We start from the raw sequence: 19,640 nt of genomic DNA, 5'->3' as shown, positions 1-19,640 counted from the left end.
CTTGCTGAGCTGCCTTGCTGACCCATTGCTTTTCATTTTAAACACAAGTTCACAAAAAGAGTGTGTTTATTGCCTGCTGCTAACATGAGGTTTCTATAAATGTGAGCTAAAGGTTATGGGATGTGACTTACTTTATAGAGGAAAATGTGTAAAAGACATAAAGTTTAGAGATAAGCGTCTTAATGCGTCTAAAAATATTCTAAGACGCAAAAAAAATCTAAAAGTGGCATTTTTGCTGACTTTACTATTTGCATTTTAAAATGGCTCCTGTATCATCGGTGCTGTTCTCCATTGATTTAGTAATTATTTGGCTTTGTTTTAGGGGTCTCGGGCATCTCTCCTTGGTGCTGTCTGCTTCTAAAGACCCTCAGGGCAGAGGGAGCTTCGGTTGACCTTTTGGCTGACACCTGAGTATATGATGCATTTCAAAAGTGGCCTTGAGTTGACGGAGTTGCAGAACATGACAGTGCCCGAAGATGACAACATCAGCAATGACTCGAACGACTTCACTGAAGTGGAGAATGGCCAGATGAGTAGGTGAGTGCCACGCAGTGAAAGGAAGGCTCTAGAAAACTGTCCTGGTTTTCAGCTGTTCTGGTGAATTACTCATTTACTGAAGTTACGCTTCGTTTGAAGATGCCATTTGAATTTCTTATGTGACATCTGTTGGACATAGTGTGGAATGGCAGATGAGGGGAGTAGCAAAGTGATTTATTCATCTTTGCAAATCTTTCGATCGAGTCTAATAAAAATGTATAAATACGTTGGACTCTGACCAGCCCAAACTTCTCAAAGCTCTGCACTTGTGAGGTATCCTGACTGTGGGATCTCACCATGTCTCATATGGGCTGTGACTGTTGCTACGCTTTCCAACAGAAGCCATACAAATTGCCTTTGCGTGGTATTTCTACAAGTGAGTAAAAACAACCAGGGCGTCATCGTTCTGAACATCATCTGAAGTGCGGATTTTAAATACTAATAGCAATCGATAGATCCAAGTGGGAAGAGTCTCTGTGAAAGACTGGGAGGGAGGTAGTCCTGGGGGGTGGGGAGGAGGGAGGGAGAAGGCTGGCCTGGTACAAGTCCTCCCCATTCTTTAGTCTGAGACTGCTAAATTACCAGGATGGAACCAAATTTATTGATTTCTAAATGACTCGCGACTATCCTGGGACATAGTGACTTTTTATCTGGTTTTTATGGATTCTTAGCAGAAAGCCTTCCCACTGCAGGGGTCTGGAAGAGTGTGTTGCCTACAGGACTCCTTTAAGAAAAAAAAATTTTTTTTTTGAGACAGGGTTTCTCTGTGTAGCCTTGGCTGTCCTGGACTCTCTACTAAGGGAGGCTCGAACTCACAGCGATCCGCCTGCCTCTGCTCCCTAGTGCTGGGAATAAAGGCGTGCGCCACCACGCCCAGCCTCCTTTAAGAAATTTTAATTGCGTGCATGTGTGGGCGTGCGCGCACTCGTGTGAGCGCGTTATGTCGTGGTAAGAATGTAGAGTCCAGGTGGGGACAACCTGCAGGAGGTGGTTCCTTCTTTCCAACCTGTGGATTCCAGGCCTCCACTCAGGTGTCAGGTGCCTTTACCCCTGGGCCGTCTCATCAGCCCAGCGGGGCTGTTTATTAGGATGCCATCAATGCTGCACTTTGTTAAGGCCACAGGGAAACAGGGCTGGGGAGGATAAGAACATAGTCACAGGCAAGCATCTTCGCAGAGATCATTTCTGATAGTCTGCGGCACGTGTGGATGCGGCGTGCCCTGGACAGCCCAACGCAGGACCGTGGTTATATACACACTGCCCCATTCCTTCCCATAGCGAAGGGGAAGCCTCCAGGACAGACCCTTCCTCCTTATTGTCCAGGTGTGTTTATAGTGGTAGGTGATGCTTCTTTTTTTTGGAATTGGATTTACTTCTTTCACTTTTTTGAGTGGTAATTAATAATAACTTCCGTTTCTTTTCTTTTTGATTATGCATATGAGAGTGTCTGTGTGAGAGTATGTGCATGTGAGTGCAGTTGCCTGTGGAGACCAGAAGAGGGCATCAGGTTTCCTGGAGCTGGAGTTAATCAGAAATTGTGAACCTCTTAATGTGGGAGCTGGGCATTGAACTTGGGTACTCCAGAAGAGCAGCAAGCATCTCTCTGGCCCCATAGCTGCCATTTCTTCTTCTTCTTCTTCTTCTTCATATTATTATTATTATTATTATTATTATTATTATTATTATTATTATTATTATTATTATTATCTGCCATTTATTATCATCATCATTTTGGTTTTTTGAGACAGGGTCTGTCTATGTAGTCCTAACTGATCTGGAACCCTGGAACTATGTAAACTAGGCTGGCCTCAAAATCACAGAGCTCGAATCCATTTCTTGAATCCAAGTGTTTGCTTACACTGCCATGGATCATTCAAAGCAAGCATCCTTCCAATGAGTGAAAATTCACAAATCAAGGGATCTTCTGAACAGTCTAAATCTGTCTCTGTCTTTCCATGTTCAATACAATGCAGGGTCCTTGGTTAAAAGTCTTGGCTTTCACAGTTCCATGCTCTTCGTGTGCTATGATCTTGGAGCATTCTGTAGTCATTGCTGACCTCCACATAATGGTGATTAAGTAGGACATTTTGACTTTATGACAAAGCTACATTCTTAAAGCGATGTTACCTTGAGGGCCTTAAAGTGAGTCATTTGTAGCACTGAATTTTATAAGCTGTACTTATAAACTGTTGGGCTTTTAGGTGGTTGCCACTTGGGGTAGGTGGAAAGAACACCCCTCCTCACCCAGGCGTGGGCCTCAGGCGGGGTGAACTCACCTCCCCACAGATGCCGACCACCCCATAGCTGGTGCAGGAGAGCGCTACGTGACATTTCATGGAATTTTTCCTAATCTCTCAAAGTCAGTGCCTTGCAGTTCTTTTTCTTTTACCTCATTTTATTTCTTCTCCTTTACTGACATAATTCTTTTCTGGCTTTGTCAGTTGGGCTGCCCTGAGACATGAAACCAGGGCTTTGTGTATGCCAGGCAAGAGCTTGGCCATGCCCCAGCCTCAGCCCTTCATTTCTGCCGCTGACAATTAAACACGGCATGAAGCAAATAAAAGCAAACAAATATATATATATATATGCTAATTTTATTAAAGACCCCACTGAGTCACCTGGATGTCTTCACTGTTGCATCCAGTCATCCTTGGTTCAAGCTCTGCTTGCCCTTCGCTCTTCCCGTAGCTAGCTCACATTTGTGGGAAGGTGAAGCCAAGCATGTCACTCTGAGAGAAGTTCCCGAAGCACCTGCCCTTCTTCCTGTCAGTGCCTCTTTGGAAGGAACTAGAGAAAACGTGGAAGACGATCTTCATCCTCTAGCTTTGCCTGAACATCTCCCAGAGACAGTAAGAATCATTTCTGAGGGTTAATTAATCACCGAGTAGATTCACTTGGGCATTCAAATGCTTTGTTTTGTTTGTTTGTTTGTTTGTTTTTAATGCCCCAAGTTTTGCCAGATAATGAGAAGTTTAAGCTTAAATGACCAGCCTTATGAATAGCCTATTAGACCTTTGTCAGACATTTCAGTATACGTATGAAACACTGAAATGCTGGTTAAAATGCAGATTCTAATTCAGGAAGTCTGGAGTGGGTCCGGAGACTTGTGTTCCAGTAAGATGGAGGAGTGACACATGATACTTTTTGGGAGCCAAACTGAGTAGCCAGCTCTTAATACTGCCTAGTATTAAGGCAGTATCCTTGGGAAAGGGAAGTACCGTAATATCCAGAGATTACCGTACTTACCATAGTAGCTGATACAGGGTGGACCCAGCAAATTGATGATGAGACGACAGAGGAGGATGAAGGAGGGCTGGAGAGAGATGTCATAGCTTTGGGTTTAGTCCTGTATTGAATTTCTGTGATTTTTCTCTGAGAGTCTGACCTAACCGCCTGAGACAGGTTACAGGGCTGTCAGGGATAAGCAAAGCTGTGCATTTGATACATTAAGAACGCAGCCCGTGTGTGCAGTCACCTGTGTAGGTTCAGACTCTAGGTCAGCAGTTCAGGAATTAACAACGTAACTTCAATCGGGTTATTTCATTTCCTTAAGCTAGTACCATGTCCTGCTCATTGCTATGAAAATAGATGAGCCACATCCGTGCAGAGCCCTGCGCTGGGCGAGTGTCTGACCTGGCCAGTTCTGAGCTTCTTAGTTTGAAAAGTGTCTGCATCAATAGGACACCCGCCCCCTCTCTCTGCCAAGCGCTTTCTTCTCCACCTAACGCAGGAGTGATATGTGTTGGGTTTTAATGGCTGCTGTTACTGCTGTCCTAAGGGTGGTGAAATGTTTGTGGGTTATCCTAAACTTACCCACCAAACTCTGAGCTGGTCTTCTGTTGATCTACTTTTTTCTTCACTCCTGTGCGTAATTATTTATTATGAGCCAGGAACACTGTTTGATTCAGTTTGATTTTTAAAAAGAAATTCATGTCATCATTATTATTATACCCAGAATCAACTTGAGAGAACCTTTGAAAAATTATCTTTAATTTTATTTTTTCCCCTAATTTTTCTATATTTTGGGGGGGGATGAGGAGAAACATGTCAGCAAATTCTTCTTCTGCTTCTGTTCCTTTCCCCTGTGGTCAGTGGAGTTTGGGGCCAAATAAGGGTTTGTCCACCTTCAGGCTTCCCTTTCAGGCTTCTTGCTTGCTTCTGTTTATGTGCCTGCTGATATCCCCTCCATAGTTCTTGATCTTGTGTGTGCATGTATGTATATATGTGTGTGTACATGTGTGTATGTGTGTATGCACACGTGTGTGTATGTGTGTGCATGATGTGTATATATGTATATATATGTGTGTATGTGTGCACACGTGTGTGTATGTATGTGTATATATGTATTTATGTATGTATGTGTGTGTGTGTGTGTATGTATGTATGTATGTATGTATTCTTTGAGACAGTGACTTGCTCTGTAGCCCAGGCTAGCTGGAACTCACTGATTATCCCAGGTTGGCCAGGAATTCAATCCTCCCACCCGAGTGCTCCTGTTACAGGGCACTTGCCACCACACTGGGCCTGATCCCTTTTTATCTGTTCTTTTTTTCCCTTCCCTTCTTTTTCTGTGCAGAATATCTGCACAGGGCGGGGGGGGGGGGAGGGGGGAGCCTAGGAACCAGCATTTAAGTTCAACAGCTCCACGCTTCTTCATCTCTTGTGTTGTGATTCCTGAGACCAAGTGCCTAATCTAGTAAGAACCTGGTGCACGGAGAGCCCAGCCCAAAGACTATCTGTTGCAACAACACATCCTTGACTGGTCTGGCCACTTACTTTTAATTTCAAATAAAAGCTTTATATTGCTTGCTTCTTCTCACATTGTATCTGAATGTGACGCCTAAGTCCCTTTCCAAAAAGCTGTGTCACTAAATCATCTGTTGGAGGCTCCCGTTTCACTGTTTTATTCACAGAGCAGTTGACTACTTGATGGTCTATCAAATTCCACTTTATGGGTACAGACTGACCCAGTGTAAAGTCCTTTTAATAATAAGTTTGTCATCTTAAGATCACTTGTCATGGATACCTTCTCCCACAGTACTTTTTAAGTCAATAAAAATAAGTTTTATGTCAATTTCAGTGCCAGAAGTCAGTGATTTTAAACAACCAGTTGCCTTAAAAAAAAAAATTAGTGAGATAAAACTTGTGGTGGAAGCTGCCTGACCTAGTTGTTTGAATGGAATTTTCCATTACAAATAAGAGAGGTTGGTTTTCTCTCCCTTTTTTAAGTTTACAGGAATACAAAGTTAAGATTTAAAAACCAGAGAGGAAAAAGCAATGAAGAGAGTAAAGGAACTTTTATTTCATTCTAGAGTGGTGGTTCTCAGCCTTCCTGACACTGCAGCCCTTTACTACAGTTCTTCATGATATAGTGAACTGCCCAAGCATAAAATTGTTTTTGTTGTTACTTTATAGCTGTAATTTTGCTAGTGTTATATATAGATTGCATTGTAAATAATTGACATGCAGGATATCTGATACGGGACCCTTGTGAAAGACTCACAGGCTGAGAACCAGTGCTCTAGAGTCTGCAGTGCTAACCCTGCTAGCCTGTGCTCGATTCCTGGGACCCACATGGGAGACACACACACACACACAATTAAGTACTTCAATCTTACATAGCAAATCAATAAATGAAATGAAATACTTCTGTCTTACATAGCTAAATCTCCCTGTAGCCTAAGTTAGTTCCTAATGCCTGATTACTAATAGAAGACGCTTGTTTAGTTACAAGCAGGCTCCTCTGAGTTGCTGTGTGTGAAGGTGCACACTTTGGTGGCCAGGTGACACTGAGCAGCACTACAGGCAGTGTAGTAAATAGGTCAGAAAACTCAGTTCACACTGGAAGGTCAGGAGCCTTGGCGATAGTTTGAGGGGTCCAAATTGGCCAGTGGGGACTTCAGAGAGGGGACACGTGGGAGAGCAGATTCTGGCTGTTGCCTTGTTTCTGGCTTTTACTGGTCTTGATTATAACCACAGCCACAGTGGGAAGGATCCTCTTGAGCCATATAGGGGAAGCTGTGATTGAACACTGAGGCAAAAACCAGATTCAATATTTGAAATACCCAGTGGGGAAGCCAACGACGGTGGTTGGAATGAGAATGGTGCCCAGGGACTCATATGTTTGAATGCTTGGTCTCCATTGGTGGAACTGTTTGGGAAGGATTAGGAGGTGTGGCCTTGGAGGAGGTGTGGCCTTGGAGGAGGTGTGGCCTTGGAGGAGGAGGTGTGTCACTGAGGGTGGGCTTTGAGGCTTTAAAAGCCCACACCATTCCCAGTCAGTTCTCTCTCTGCCTCAGAAAGTAAGCTCTCAGCTATCGCTCTAGCACCATGCCTGCCTGCTGGCTGCCATGATACCTACCATAGTGGTCAGTGACTCTCCCCCTTTGGAACCTTGAGCCTCCTAGTTAAACACTTTCTTTGTAAGTTGCCTTGAACTTATCACAGCCTTAGAAAATCACCATTACACCATTAGAGATTTTTTTGAGCAACCTACTGCCATGTGGCAGGACGTGAGGCAGGAGAGACAGAATCAGCTTTTAGTGTACATTAATGGCCATGACTTGTAAGTTTGTATCATTTGTCCTGTTCTGCAGAGGCCGCAGTGTTCATCCCCTCCGTTTTCTTGTTTGAGCCTTATAGGCATAAGGTTACTGTGTAATTCAAATGCTGATTTCTGTACCTCCCCATATCTGGTTGCACTCCTTGTTCTAAGAGTCCCCTGTCTCAATGTTATGGAAACACTGCTCCCCAATTGTCCCCAGATATGCCAATATAGCAGTTTATAGCCAATCGCTGAGCAGGGGATGGAATAGGGCTGGACTTCCTGCCATCCAGGGGAGGAGGAATTAGAGGAGGAAGAGGGCGTTCAGCCATCGGAGGGGACCAGGTAGTATGAGGAGAGGAGCTGGAGCAGGGAAAACGATCAAGTGCAAGTATCTCTGGCATGTAGGCTGAGAGGAAATCAGATTAGCTTAGAGGGTTAAGAATAAAGTAATAACTGCTTGTTATTGTGTTGTGAAGCTTATTGTTAAACAGATATACAAGAGTCTCAGTTAATTGGTTGATAGCTGGGTTAAGAGAGAAACTGAGACACAAACCCAGTTTTTATTAGAGTCTGATGAATGCCCTTCCTGCAACAGTGCCTCCTGTCAGTCCACTCCTGTTTAGGAGTTTATTTACAATATTATTTATTTATTATAAGGTAAATAAACTGATATGCAGGATATCTGGTGTGTGACCCCTGGGAAAGGGTCATTTGCCTCCCCTCCCTCCAAAGGAGACTCAACCCAAAGGTTGTAAATACTGTTCTGTCAGGCCACTCTCACACCTCTTCTCTGCCCAGCTGTCCTCTGCCGCCAGCTCTGGGGAGTTCTGTCAGGCCTGCAACCGAGGTCTTCCCTAGCAGGCAGATTTATTAGTGCTTTGATTTACTTGGGGGTGGAAATGTGTGGGCTTTTCCTTTGCTTAAAAAAAAAATATGGAAATTCTCTTTGGAAAACAAGCATTCTCTGTAAGAGAGGCACACAGGAATCTTGTGGCACCAGCATACCACAGAACCAAGCTTGTTATTAAAATTAGCCTGGTTGGGTCTGACATGTAGCAAGCCCAGCACCCACGTGCCCTTCAGCTGCCTTTTCCTGCCTCACCACAGCCAGGTCTATAAGCCTTTATTCTGTGGAAAGATTTAAAACACTGGGGACAAAATCAGGGCCACATCACACATCAGGGACAGTGCTATGCAGCTATCTCAAAGTTGTCCTGCTAAGAGCAAAGAGGTTTAAATTCTCTGGCTTCTGCTTCTGGGTTTGTTTGGGTTTTTTTTGTTTTTTGTTTTTGTTTTTTTTTCCACTCACTCTCCCCAATTACTGCTTTTGGCTTCTCTGGATTCTAATCTCCAGCGTTAGCTGGTGTGGTCTTTTCTCTCCATTGGAGCATGAACATTTGAGTGTCAGGAGACCAGTGTTTTCCTCCCCAGGCAGAGCAGGCTCTGGAGACTGCATCTTCTAGCAAGGAAGGGTCTGCATGGCTAGCAGCCTCTGCCTTATTCTAATGAGATGATACAAGCTTAAACAGGTAATAGCAGAGAGAACCAGATTTAACTAATGGTAAAAAGGAGAAGACACTACTGATACCTACAATTCCTTTGAAAGAAACTTTATTGTGAAATGTAGCATCATTCAAAAAAAAGTGTCTTAATTACTAAGCACAGTTTAAAGATGTTTCCTTAAATTAGATCTAGTGTGTTAACTACTAAGCACAGTTTACAGATGTTTCTTTAAATTAGATTTAGTGTGTTAACTACAAAGCACAGTTTAAAGATGTTTCTTTAAATTAGATCTAGGTGGCCTTAAATTTACTAATGAGAAACTTACTGTGATTCATTCTGACAATGACCAGGTCATTAGGATTCTCCAGAAGGGCTGTGGTAGACATGGTTTCTATTGCTGCAATGAAACACCATGACCAAAAAGCAAGTTGGGGAGGAAAGAGTTTATTTGGCTTACATTTTCATCACAGTCCATCACTGAAGGAAGTCAGGACAGGAGCCTGGAGGTCAGAGGTGATGCAGAAGCCATGGAGGGTGCTGCTTACTGGCTTGCTCCTCAGTGGTTTGCTTAGCATGCTTTCTTACAGAACTCAGGACCACAGCCCAGGGATGGCTCCACCCACAATGGGCTAGAACCTCCCACATAAATCACTAACTGAGAAGATGTCCTACAGGCCGGCCTACAGCCCAGATCTAATAAGGTTATTTTCTTAATTGAGGTTTCCTCTCAGATGAGTTCAGCTTGTGTCAAGTTGACATAAAACTAGCTAGCACAAGGGCCAAAATTCGTTCTTGAAATGCTTTAAGAATATACACAAGGGGACTAGTGAGATGGCTCCATGGGGAAAGGCATTGCCTGAGTTCAATCTCTGGAATGCATGTAAAGATGAGAGAAATGACTCCAAGCATTGTCCTCTGATGTCCACATATACACTGTGACACATGTGCCAAGGCACACGCATACAACCCAGTTTTTGGCTAGACTTTTCCTTAACAGAAACCATTTTGTTACGGTTTTGGGTTTGGTTTGGTTTGGTTTTGAGATGGAGTTTCTTTGTGTAGCCCTGGCTGTCTTGGAACTAGCTCTGTAGACCGGGCTGGCTTCGAATTCACAGAGTTCCACCTACCTCTACCTCCCCGAGTGCTGGGATTAAAGGTGTGTGCTACCACCACCCCAGAAACTCTTTTAATGGAGTTTTTTTTTTTCTTTTTCTTTTTTTTTTTTTTACCAATTACAAGTTTATATTGTACAGTTCTGAAATTAACCCTGAGTGCACCGTGTTAGTTTTGAGGACGCTTTGTGTTCTGTGTAGCTGTCGTTGTGTTGCATGCTGGGAGTTTCTTCCACTGTCTGGATCTTACCCCATCCCAATTTGCACCCCTCTCCCTGGAAAGAATTGACCCCTATCGCTCGGGTGTTGGGTTTTCGACTTATTTATAGTCTATTCTCCACAACTGCTGTGAAGCAACAAGATAGTATTACTCCATTTTACAGATGTGAACCCTAAGGTGACATCCCCAGGCCCTTGGACCTATTCAGAGTCTAAATTCAGCTTCTGAGATCCACACACTTTTTAAAATCCCTGCCTTTGATTCTCAACTGTGGACCACCTGCTGTACTGTGACTTCCCAGTTGGGACTCTGATGGCTTAGAGACCATCCATAGTCCCCTGGGGTCTGTTCCTGTGTCTTTCACAGAGCTGGTGCTCACTGGATGTTTGATGGTGAAACAGCTGCTGTCTTTTTTGCAGAGGAGCGGGAGTGAGGTGGGGTGGGGGTGGGGGGGTGTTTAGTGGCCCTCCATACTGTAGGCCCTTTGCTGAGAGCACCGGATATATCGTAGTTTTGATTTTATCTAGTTTTCTACTTAGCAATAAATAAATAAATCTGCATAAAAGCTAAGTCACACTGTGTGTGGTGTTTTAGTTTACTTTGAAAACGATTCAAAACGCGTAGCTCTTTTATAACTTACAGCAGTCTTTCGTCTCATTCGAGATAAGCAACCGTTCTCTTTGTGGATAGTAGAGTGAGGGGTCTGGGAATGCTTAGAGTTCATTTGATAAAATAAGATGTAGATAATGCGTGTTGTGTGTGTCACACATGGTGAGGAGATGTCGAAAGAGACGGTTTGTGCAACCAACTGACAACTTGCCACAGTTTGTTGTATGCAGTGTGTTGCTGCTGAGCTCACAGACATCAACATCCAGTTAAATGTGTTCTGTGTGTCTTTTCAGCAAATTCATCTCTGACCGGGAAAGTAGAAGGAGTCTCACAAACAGCCATTTGGAGAAAAGGAAATGCGATGAGTATGTAAGTGACGTCAGTGTGCGCATGCGCACAGGCTCCAACAACCGCGGGCCTAGGGACAGGGTCTCTGTGTGTATAGTGCAGAGCACGGACTCTACGCGGGCCTAGGGACAGGGTCTGTGTGTGTATAGTGCAGAGCACGGACTCTACGCGGGCCTAGAGACAGGGTCTCTGTGTGTATAGTGCAGAGCACGGACTCTACGCGGGCCTAGGGACAGGGTCTCTGTGTGTGTAGTGCAGAGCATGGACTCTACGCGGGGCTAGGGACTCCAATACCCACGGGACTAGGGACAGTGTCACTGTGTATGTGGTGCAGTATAAAAGCATATGTAGAGACAGAGAGGCAGGTGAGTGACCCCCTGCTAGCTGAACTGCCCCACTCCCTGGACTCAGTTCACCAAGACCCGTTCTAGCAGCCTTCCCCATCTCCACCTCACAGCTGCTAGAGTGCAGGCCACACCAGTCAGAACAGAAATCCCCCGCTGCACCAAAGGCCAAGCAAGTTGCCAGAAGTCCAGCCTCAACCAGGTCAGAGCCTCCTTAGTGGACCAGAGGTCATGTAGGCCTCCAGAAATCCAGACCACACAGCTCAAAAGACCAAAAAGGAAACAAATCAAGGAACAAAAGCACTCATCCAACAAAAACAAACCCAGAAATCGGCACTTAGACTTATAATCATCCCAAACTCAGTTGCCTAGACTCTGCTGTAGAGCCATCAGAGCCCAGCTCCCCTGGGACAGCAAGACCTGAGTATTTCAGTGCAGCTAAAGCACAAGAAAACAACCGTAAAACTTTATGAAGATATGATAGAGGCCCTTAAAGAAGAAATGAAAAAAGAAACCTTTAAAGAGACCAAGGAAAAGACAAACAAAAATTGGAGGAAATTAATAGCTACCTTACAGAAAGCCAAGCCAAACAAACAGGCGAAAGAGACTGTTCAAGACCAGAAAATTGAAATAGAAGCAATAAAGAAAATACAAACTGAGGGGATTCTGGGGATGAGAAACCTAGGTAAGCGAACAGGAACTCCAGATGCAAGCATCACCAGCAGAACACAAGAGACAGAAGACAGAATCTCAGCCATAGAAGGCATGATGGTAGAAAACAGAGTAATCAGTCAAAGAAAATCTAAAAAAATTTCTGACACAAAACATCCAGGAAATCTGGGACACTGTGAAAAAACCTAAGAATAATAGGAATAGGAGGAGAAGAGTTCCAGCTCAAAGGCCTAGAAAATATTTTCAGCAAAATCGTAGAAAATGTGCTTATCCTAAAGAAAGATGTCTGTAAGTGTGCAAGAAGCTTATAGAACACTAAATAGACTGGACCAGAAAAGAAAGATGCCCCCTCCCCCACCACAGAGTAATCAAAACACTAAAATGTATAGAAGGATGAAAGAATATTCAAAGCTGCAAGGGGAAAAGGCTAAGTAACATGTAAGAGGTGGACCTATTAGAATTATACCTGACTTCTCAACAGAGACTCTAAAAGCCAAAAGGTCCTGGACAGATGTCTTGCAGACTTTAAAAGACCACAGAAAATTCTAGCAGGAAAACTCCAACCCACGGAGATTAACTACACCCAGGAAAACACAGGAAATAAATAATTCCATACCAGTAAAACCAAGGGAAGCAAACACACACACACACACACACACACACACACACACACACACACACACACAACTACCAACATCAAAATAACAGAAATTAACAGCCACTGATCATTAATATCTCTCAACATCAATGGACTCAATTCCCCAAGAAAAAGACACAGATTAACAAAAAGGATCCATCATTCTGAAGCTTACAAGAAACACACCTCAACATCAAAGATAGACATTACCTCAGAGGAAAGGACTGGAAAAAGTTTTTCTAATGGATCCAAATGCAAGCTGGTGTGCCATCCTAATATCTAACGAAATAGACTTTCAACCAAAACTAATCAAAAGAGATGGGAAAGAACACTTCATTCTCATCAAAGGAAAAAATCCACCAAGCCGTCATCTCAGTTCTGAATATGCCTCAAGGTGCAAGGGTTCCCACATTCATTAAAGAAACATTACTAAATCTTAAATCATACACCAAACCCCACACATTAATAGCAAGAGACATCAACACCACTCACACCAATGGAGAGGTCAAGACAGAAGCTAAACAGAGAAATAACGACACTAACAGATGTTGTGATTCAAATGGACCTAACAGTTATCTTCAGAACTTTCCACCCAAACACAAAAGAATATACCTTCTTCTCAGAACCTCACAACCTTCTCCAAAATTGACCACATAGTTGGTCACAAAGCAAGCCTCAACTGATGACAAGAAAATTGAAACAATCCCTTGTGTTTTATCAGATCACCATGGAATAAAGTTGGATTTCAACAACAACAAGAAATGAATCCAAGAACACATCAAAAAGACCATCCACCATGACAAAGTAGGATTCATGCCAGAGACACAGGTATGGTTCAACATAAGAAAATCTTGTCAATGTAATCCACATATAAACAAACTGAAAGAAGAAAAACAAAACAAAACACATGATCATCTCATTAGATGCTGAGAAAGTCTTCGACAAAATCCACCACTTCATGATAAAAATCTTGGAGTCTGGGATACAAGGCATAAAGGCAATATACAGCGAGCCAATAGCCAGCATCAAATTAAATGGAGAGAAACTTAAAAGCAAGCCCAACCAAAGAATGGATAAAGAAAATGTGGTACATTTACACAGTGGAATACTACTCAGCTATTAAAAACAATGACATCATGAAATTTTGCCAGCAAATGGATGGAACTAGAAAAGATCACCCTGAGTGAGGTAAACCAGACCCAGAAAGACACACATGGTATATACTCACTTGTAAGTGGACATTAGCGGTAAAGTGTAAGATAACCGTGCCATAATCCACAGACCCAAAGAAGCTAAGTAACAAGGAGGGCACGGCATTTTCTCACATACACACACACACACAAACACACACACACACACACACACACACGAATCTCACTGTGAAGGGGAAACAGAATGGACAGTGGAGGAGGATGGAGGGAGAGAACACTGGAAGAAACAACTGGAATTGGTAGGGAGCATCTCTAGGATGAGCTAGAAACCTAGTGCAGTGGGAACCTCAGGAGTTGATGAGGGGGACCCCAGCTAAGGTTCCCAGCAATGGGGGATATGGAGCCTGAACTGGCCATCTCCTGTAACCAGGCAAGACTTCCAGAGTAGAAACTGAGACACCAACGCAGCCACCAAACCTTCAACCTACAATTTGTCCTGCCTACAAGATGTGCAGGGCTAAAGGTGGCACAGAAGTTGTGGGAGTGACCAGCCAATGACTGGTCCAGCTTGAGACCCATGCCATGAGAGGAAACCCAGAGAGACAGGAATCAAATGCTGGACAGCCCAGGGACTCAACGAGCCATTGGTCTGGTTTGAGGCCTCCGGCTTTTTGCATACTGGAACCTCACTGGGACTCCTCTCAGATATTCTGTTGTTGGCCTGTGTCATGGAGATCCTGTACTCTTGGGTCTGTAGGACCAGCTCCTTTGTACACTTCAGCAGCTCATCAATGGAGGAGATGTTGGGATAGACCAATGCAAAGCCTTGGATTTGAGCCTGAGAGTTGGCTGAGCTGGTCAGCCGGCCAGTTCTCCTGAACCCACACCACCGGGGTGAGCTCTCCTGCCTTGCCTTGGCTGGCCCATCTAGTACCTCAACCACCAAGGGGCAGCACCAGCCCCCCCCCCAGCCTCACACCCTCTGGCATGCTCCCCAGAAACCCCCACAACCTGGGCCAGCTCTACCCTGCTGCCCAGATGGGGTGTAGGAACTGATCTTTTCTGCTGCAGCAGGTGAGGGACAGAGCCAGTTCTCCCACTCTCATGACCCCAGGGCCATCTCCCCCGACTGCCATAGGTGTCGCGGGATGAGGAAGAGGAGAGCATCTTTCCCTCCTGCATCCATGCTGAGGTGCCTAGTCTTTACTGCAGCCTCATTTGTCATGGCTGGTTGAAATCCATCAAGGCCAGCCTTTTTCTGAAGAGAAATGGAGGAGGAATGGATGGGGGTGAGGGGAGGTGGGAGGGAGGGATTGGGAGGAAAGAAGGGAGGGGAAACTGGTTGGAACATAAAATAAAATTATATATATGAATAAATTAATATATAAATATATAATATATACATGAAGAAGAAAAAAAAGCATATGTTTTCATTAGTGTGTACCTCAGATACATGGGGACATCACTTTAATTCACATAGCACAGCCCTGAAAACGTTACTGTGTCACATGCTACATTTTCTCTTGCCAACCATTTAAAAACAAAAAAATTAGACTGCAAAAAAAAAAAAAAAAAAAGAAAAGTCCCCAATTTCAGTTTTCTGTGGGTTCTTGTTAGCGTTCAGAAGGCTTTGACTTGAAGCACACTGCTTTCAGACTGTGTGCTTAGTGAACATATTTGTTTCTACCATTCAGATTCCAGGAACAACCTCTCTGGGCATGTCTGTTTTTAACCTGAGCAACGCCATCATGGGCAGTGGGATTTTGGGACTCGCCTTTGCCCTGGCCAACACCGGAATCCTCCTTTTTCTGTGAGTATGGACATGACTATGCATTTCTATTTTACATCTGCTTTTTGTCTGTTTCCTGTCAGGTCCCAGAAGAACGCGGGGACAGGTGGCTAACTGTGGAGTGTATTCGCTTCCCAAAGCTCTTTCTTGGGAGTCTAGGCTTACTAAGTACCCGTGACTCCTCCCAGCGTTCCTCACCCCGCCCCCTACACTCTCACCCCGCCCCCTACAAGAACTAAATCTTTCCAGCCCAGGACTTCCCTTCCCTTCCCTTTCCCCAGCTCCTCACTCCTATATAAACCTGACATTTTGGCCATGTGCTCTCTTGGTTCCTCTTGGTTTTCTCTCTCTCAGCTCCACTCTTGGATCCCTCTTGATCTTCTCTCTCTCTCATCTTGGTCTCACAGCCCAGTTCAGTCTGGACCTTTCCCAATGCCTCTGGCTGCGCTCTCCGTCATATCTACAATAACCTTTCTCTTCAACCATACCTAGGCACGGCCATGTCTTCATTTTCATTTGCTTCCTTTATCACACAGAAAAAAAAAGAGGGGGTGTTTGTAAACGGTTTTTATGTATTTGCTTATGTATTAATTTGGTTACGTAATCATACATACTTTCAGATTTGTTTGAGTTTAATGCCTATAGGAGAGAGATTCTTTCTTATTAATCAAAATGCGTTCATAAGGCCTGAAACATTCAAAATCAGCTTTAACTTTTTTGTATTTGTTAGTTTTGGATTCCACTTGTCATTGTAAATCTCGGCCGCAGGGTCAAAATGCTGAAGCGCATTTAACCCAGCTTTTCATCACTCTGGTATTTTGAGCTGCTTTGGAGCCTGTTCTGTGTACAGATGTGCTGTAGTAGCTATCCAAGACGTACCAAGGAGTTGTTTGTTTTGGAGACCAGCAGTTCCCGAGCACCTTTTCTCAGAGTCAGTGAAAAGGGCAGTCTTCGTGTTTGTGTAAGTTCATCTCAAACGGTTAGGTGGGGCTTGGCAAATACTTTCAGTTGGAACTCGGTTAAAATGGACCTTATGGAAAATTTTCACGTGTACACTCACACTCAGCTGGGGGGGGTGGGTAGGGGGGAGGAGGAAGGGGTCACACCCTCCTCTTGCCTCTGGTCCCTTCAGTGGGCGCTTAGTTTTATTGGAAGTAGTATCCAAACTGGTCAGTTAGAGCATTTGCACGCACGTGCAAACAGACACACACACAGACACACACACACACACACACACACACTCTGTTGGACAGATAATAGAACCAGTGCTTGGAGAGGTTCCCAGCTTGGGAAGGTCTCTGTTATTTCTGGGAATTCTCTCCCCTGCTAAATCTTTGATGTTCTGCATTCTGTCTCCTGCTCTGTCCCTGTGTCTTTGATTAGCAGCTTGTACAGCCATGGCACTCTCCCTGTATTAGCAACAGTTTGCCTTCAGGGTTTTGAAGGAGTTGCTGTCAGGCTTTCCTGTGGCGAGACCCCCGTGTGTTTCTTACCCCGGGTCTTCCCCACATGGTCTGGTTTGGGTTTTATTTTTTCCTGGGAATGAACTGCACGTCTTTGTCCCCACTGTTCTGCAGGTTCCCGATAGCACCTTGAAGTGAACGTTTCTTTAGTCATGTCAGGACCTTGGGGCATCTTTTTCATGTCGTTTTTGTTTTATTGGTTTTATTTTGGCGACAGGGTCTCTCTATGTAGCTGTCCAGGCTGGCCTGGAACTCACTATGGAGACCAGGCTGGTCTTAAATGTCTGCCTCCCAAGTGCTGGTCTTAAAGGCGGTAATGACCACACGGGGTCATTTTGAAATCCATGGCCTTCCAGTTGGGGACATTTTCTTATTATATATTGAACTTTCTTTCTCTAGTTTTGGACTTTTTTTTTTTTTTTCCTTTCATGCTTTTTATTTATTTTCACCTCTAAGACTATTTCACTGAACTTTCTGGCTGTCAATTTTCTCCCAACTCTTTGTTGGTTATTTTACATCTCTTGGTCTTTCCTTTGTCTTTCCAAACTGTTCTCTAACAGTATCCCTCGGCTCTATGAGATGGTTTCAGTGAGGAGTCTAACGGTAGTTTGTTCTCAAGTATGGAAAATTTCAAACATTGAAGGGAATAAAACTGTTCATGTTCTCTTCTTTCCATAACTATACTTGTTTGATCAACTCTACTCCCAGATTGTCTTAAAAATCAAACGCTCACACCAGTCTATTCACAGACAGTTCTATGTATAGACCTGAAATGTAGCTAAAACCAACAGTTAATGGTCCCTTGATAGCAAATACCCAACTAATATAAAATGCCCCTTATTTGTATTTTTACACTTTTGAGGTGGTGTCTTACTATGTAGCCTTTGCTTCTCACAGAGGTCCTTCTGCCTCTGCCTCTCAAGTGCTGGGGTTACAGGTGTGCACCCCCACAGGTGTGCACCCCCACAAACAAACAAGCAGAAACCATTGGGTCACTCAGATCAGGTCCACAGAATGCAATTGGCTGATGTATCCTGAGCCTCTTTTAATCTACGTAGGTTCTCCACATCCCTTCCCCCCCACCCCATCAAAATTATTTGTTGGACAAAGTGGGCCGTCTGTCCACAGATTTTCCTGCCGTCTGTTTGATGCCTGACCCCCACCCCGCCCCACCCTGTTGCTCCCCTGTTGGCTTTGGTTTGCTTTGGGTGCAGCCTTTCATTTCATATTTTCCTCACTATGTGGTCATGCTTCCATTTTGGCTCTGGTCCCGGATGGGGAAAACAAGGCAGATGGATGTGCGTAGGGCCTGTAGGCAGTAGTTCCCCTTCAGGTACCAGCAGAAGTCTTTCACTGCAGGACCTGCCAGTGTGGGTCCCGTAGGCTGCGCCGCTTTGACTGTTCAGGTTATCCTACTTGCAGGGCATGGCTGCCATCTCTGTGGGACAAAGTGAAGGAAAGGGCATGGGGAGAATGTCCCAGCATGCATACCTTCCCACCTGTTCAGTTTCATCACAATTCATGCCTATATTTCCAAGCTTGACACTGTGTTTGTCTGCTTTAAGGAAAGGGTCTCACTATATAGCCCAGGCTGACCTACATGCCATCCTCCTGCCTCAGCCTCCTAAGTGCTCGGGTTCTAGGTATGTGCCACCACGCTTAGCTTAGTTGACCGATGTCTTCACACTTTTGCCAAAATAGGAGGAACAGCCCCGCCATCTTTATGGCATATAATTGTGGTTGGGGGAAAGAGGGGTCTACCAGCTTCCTCAAGGAAATTAAACATACTCAGCATATTTTTAGCTCACCTGGCCTTTGCCTCTGGCTTCTAGGAATACTGCCAGTGCCTTGGAGCATTCCAGAATGAATTAGATTGGTCTTGGCTTTCTCTTCTATCAGTTCAGCTCTGTCTACCCTCCCTCCAGAATGGTCCTGCTTTCTTGGGTATTAGCAGTTTAATAGTAAGTAAAATAAAAATCCCATCAGTGACTTCTCATGAGGGAGCAGGAGTAAATCCTCATATCCAATCTACCATGCCTTTAAAAAAAAAATCAATGGTTTTTAGTTATACTGGTTTAGGAATAATTGATCTAGTCTATTGCTTTTTGATCTCTGGAAGATGGTAAGGATTGGGTAAAGGCTGCTTAGTGTTGAAGGGAGAGAGTTCCCCGGTGAAGCTGTTAGGAAGCATTTTATTCAATACATACGAACAGCGAGTGTGGCACATCAGCCCCCAAGGTGGAGATTCATGGAGGCAGTTGTATAAAGACCCAGAAGTTTCTCACAGACCGTGGAACTTCGTGGCTTCAGAACAAGGAAGTGTTGACTTGTTTAACAGCCAGCTGCTCCTGCAGCTGCTCTCAGCCAGCAAGCAGTTGGCTGGCTTGGGTATCAGCTGCCTCAGGGCTCTGAGCCAGGCTCACAGGCCAGTGGGGAAGGGCTCCAAGGCTGCCCCAGCTTCCTTAGAGCCAGCTGGGAAGGCTCCTCCATGTCGCCCCGGGGCTGGGTGTGGCACTCCTCCTCACTGGGTCCTCTGGAAACTTCTTGGTGTGACTTCTTGTTTTTGGATAAGTTTTGGGTTCAGTTTTTGGCCTAGCATAGGGGGTGCCTTTACCATGTGCCACATCTACACTCAATGAAACTCAGTGAGATCTGCTGGCTTCTAAGAACACCATTAAGTGTTGTATTTTACTGAATTTTGGGTCCTT

At 44.4% G+C, this 19,640-nt stretch overlaps 1 protein-coding gene across 1 annotated transcript in view; it reads left to right on the top strand.

Annotated features, from left to right (window-relative positions):
• The first annotated feature begins 415 nt into the window (after positions 1-415).
• The window catches only part of Slc38a1 (solute carrier family 38 member 1), a 45,803-nt gene continuing 26,578 nt past the window's right edge, over positions 416-19,640 (top strand). Inside the window, exons 1-3 of the mRNA XM_051160266.1 lie at positions 416-537; positions 10,822-10,897; positions 15,375-15,490. Of these exons, the coding sequence (XP_051016223.1) occupies positions 416-537; positions 10,822-10,897; positions 15,375-15,490 (314 nt within the window). The remainder of the gene's footprint in view (positions 538-10,821; positions 10,898-15,374; positions 15,491-19,640) is intronic.

Source organism: Acomys russatus, chromosome 17 (genome assembly GCF_903995435.1).
Source record: "Acomys russatus chromosome 17, mAcoRus1.1, whole genome shotgun sequence".
In the NCBI taxonomy this organism is placed as follows: Eukaryota; Metazoa; Chordata; class Mammalia; order Rodentia; family Muridae; genus Acomys; species Acomys russatus.
The sequence above is the reverse complement of the archived record's forward strand: the minus strand, read 5'-3'. Positions and strand labels throughout refer to the sequence as shown.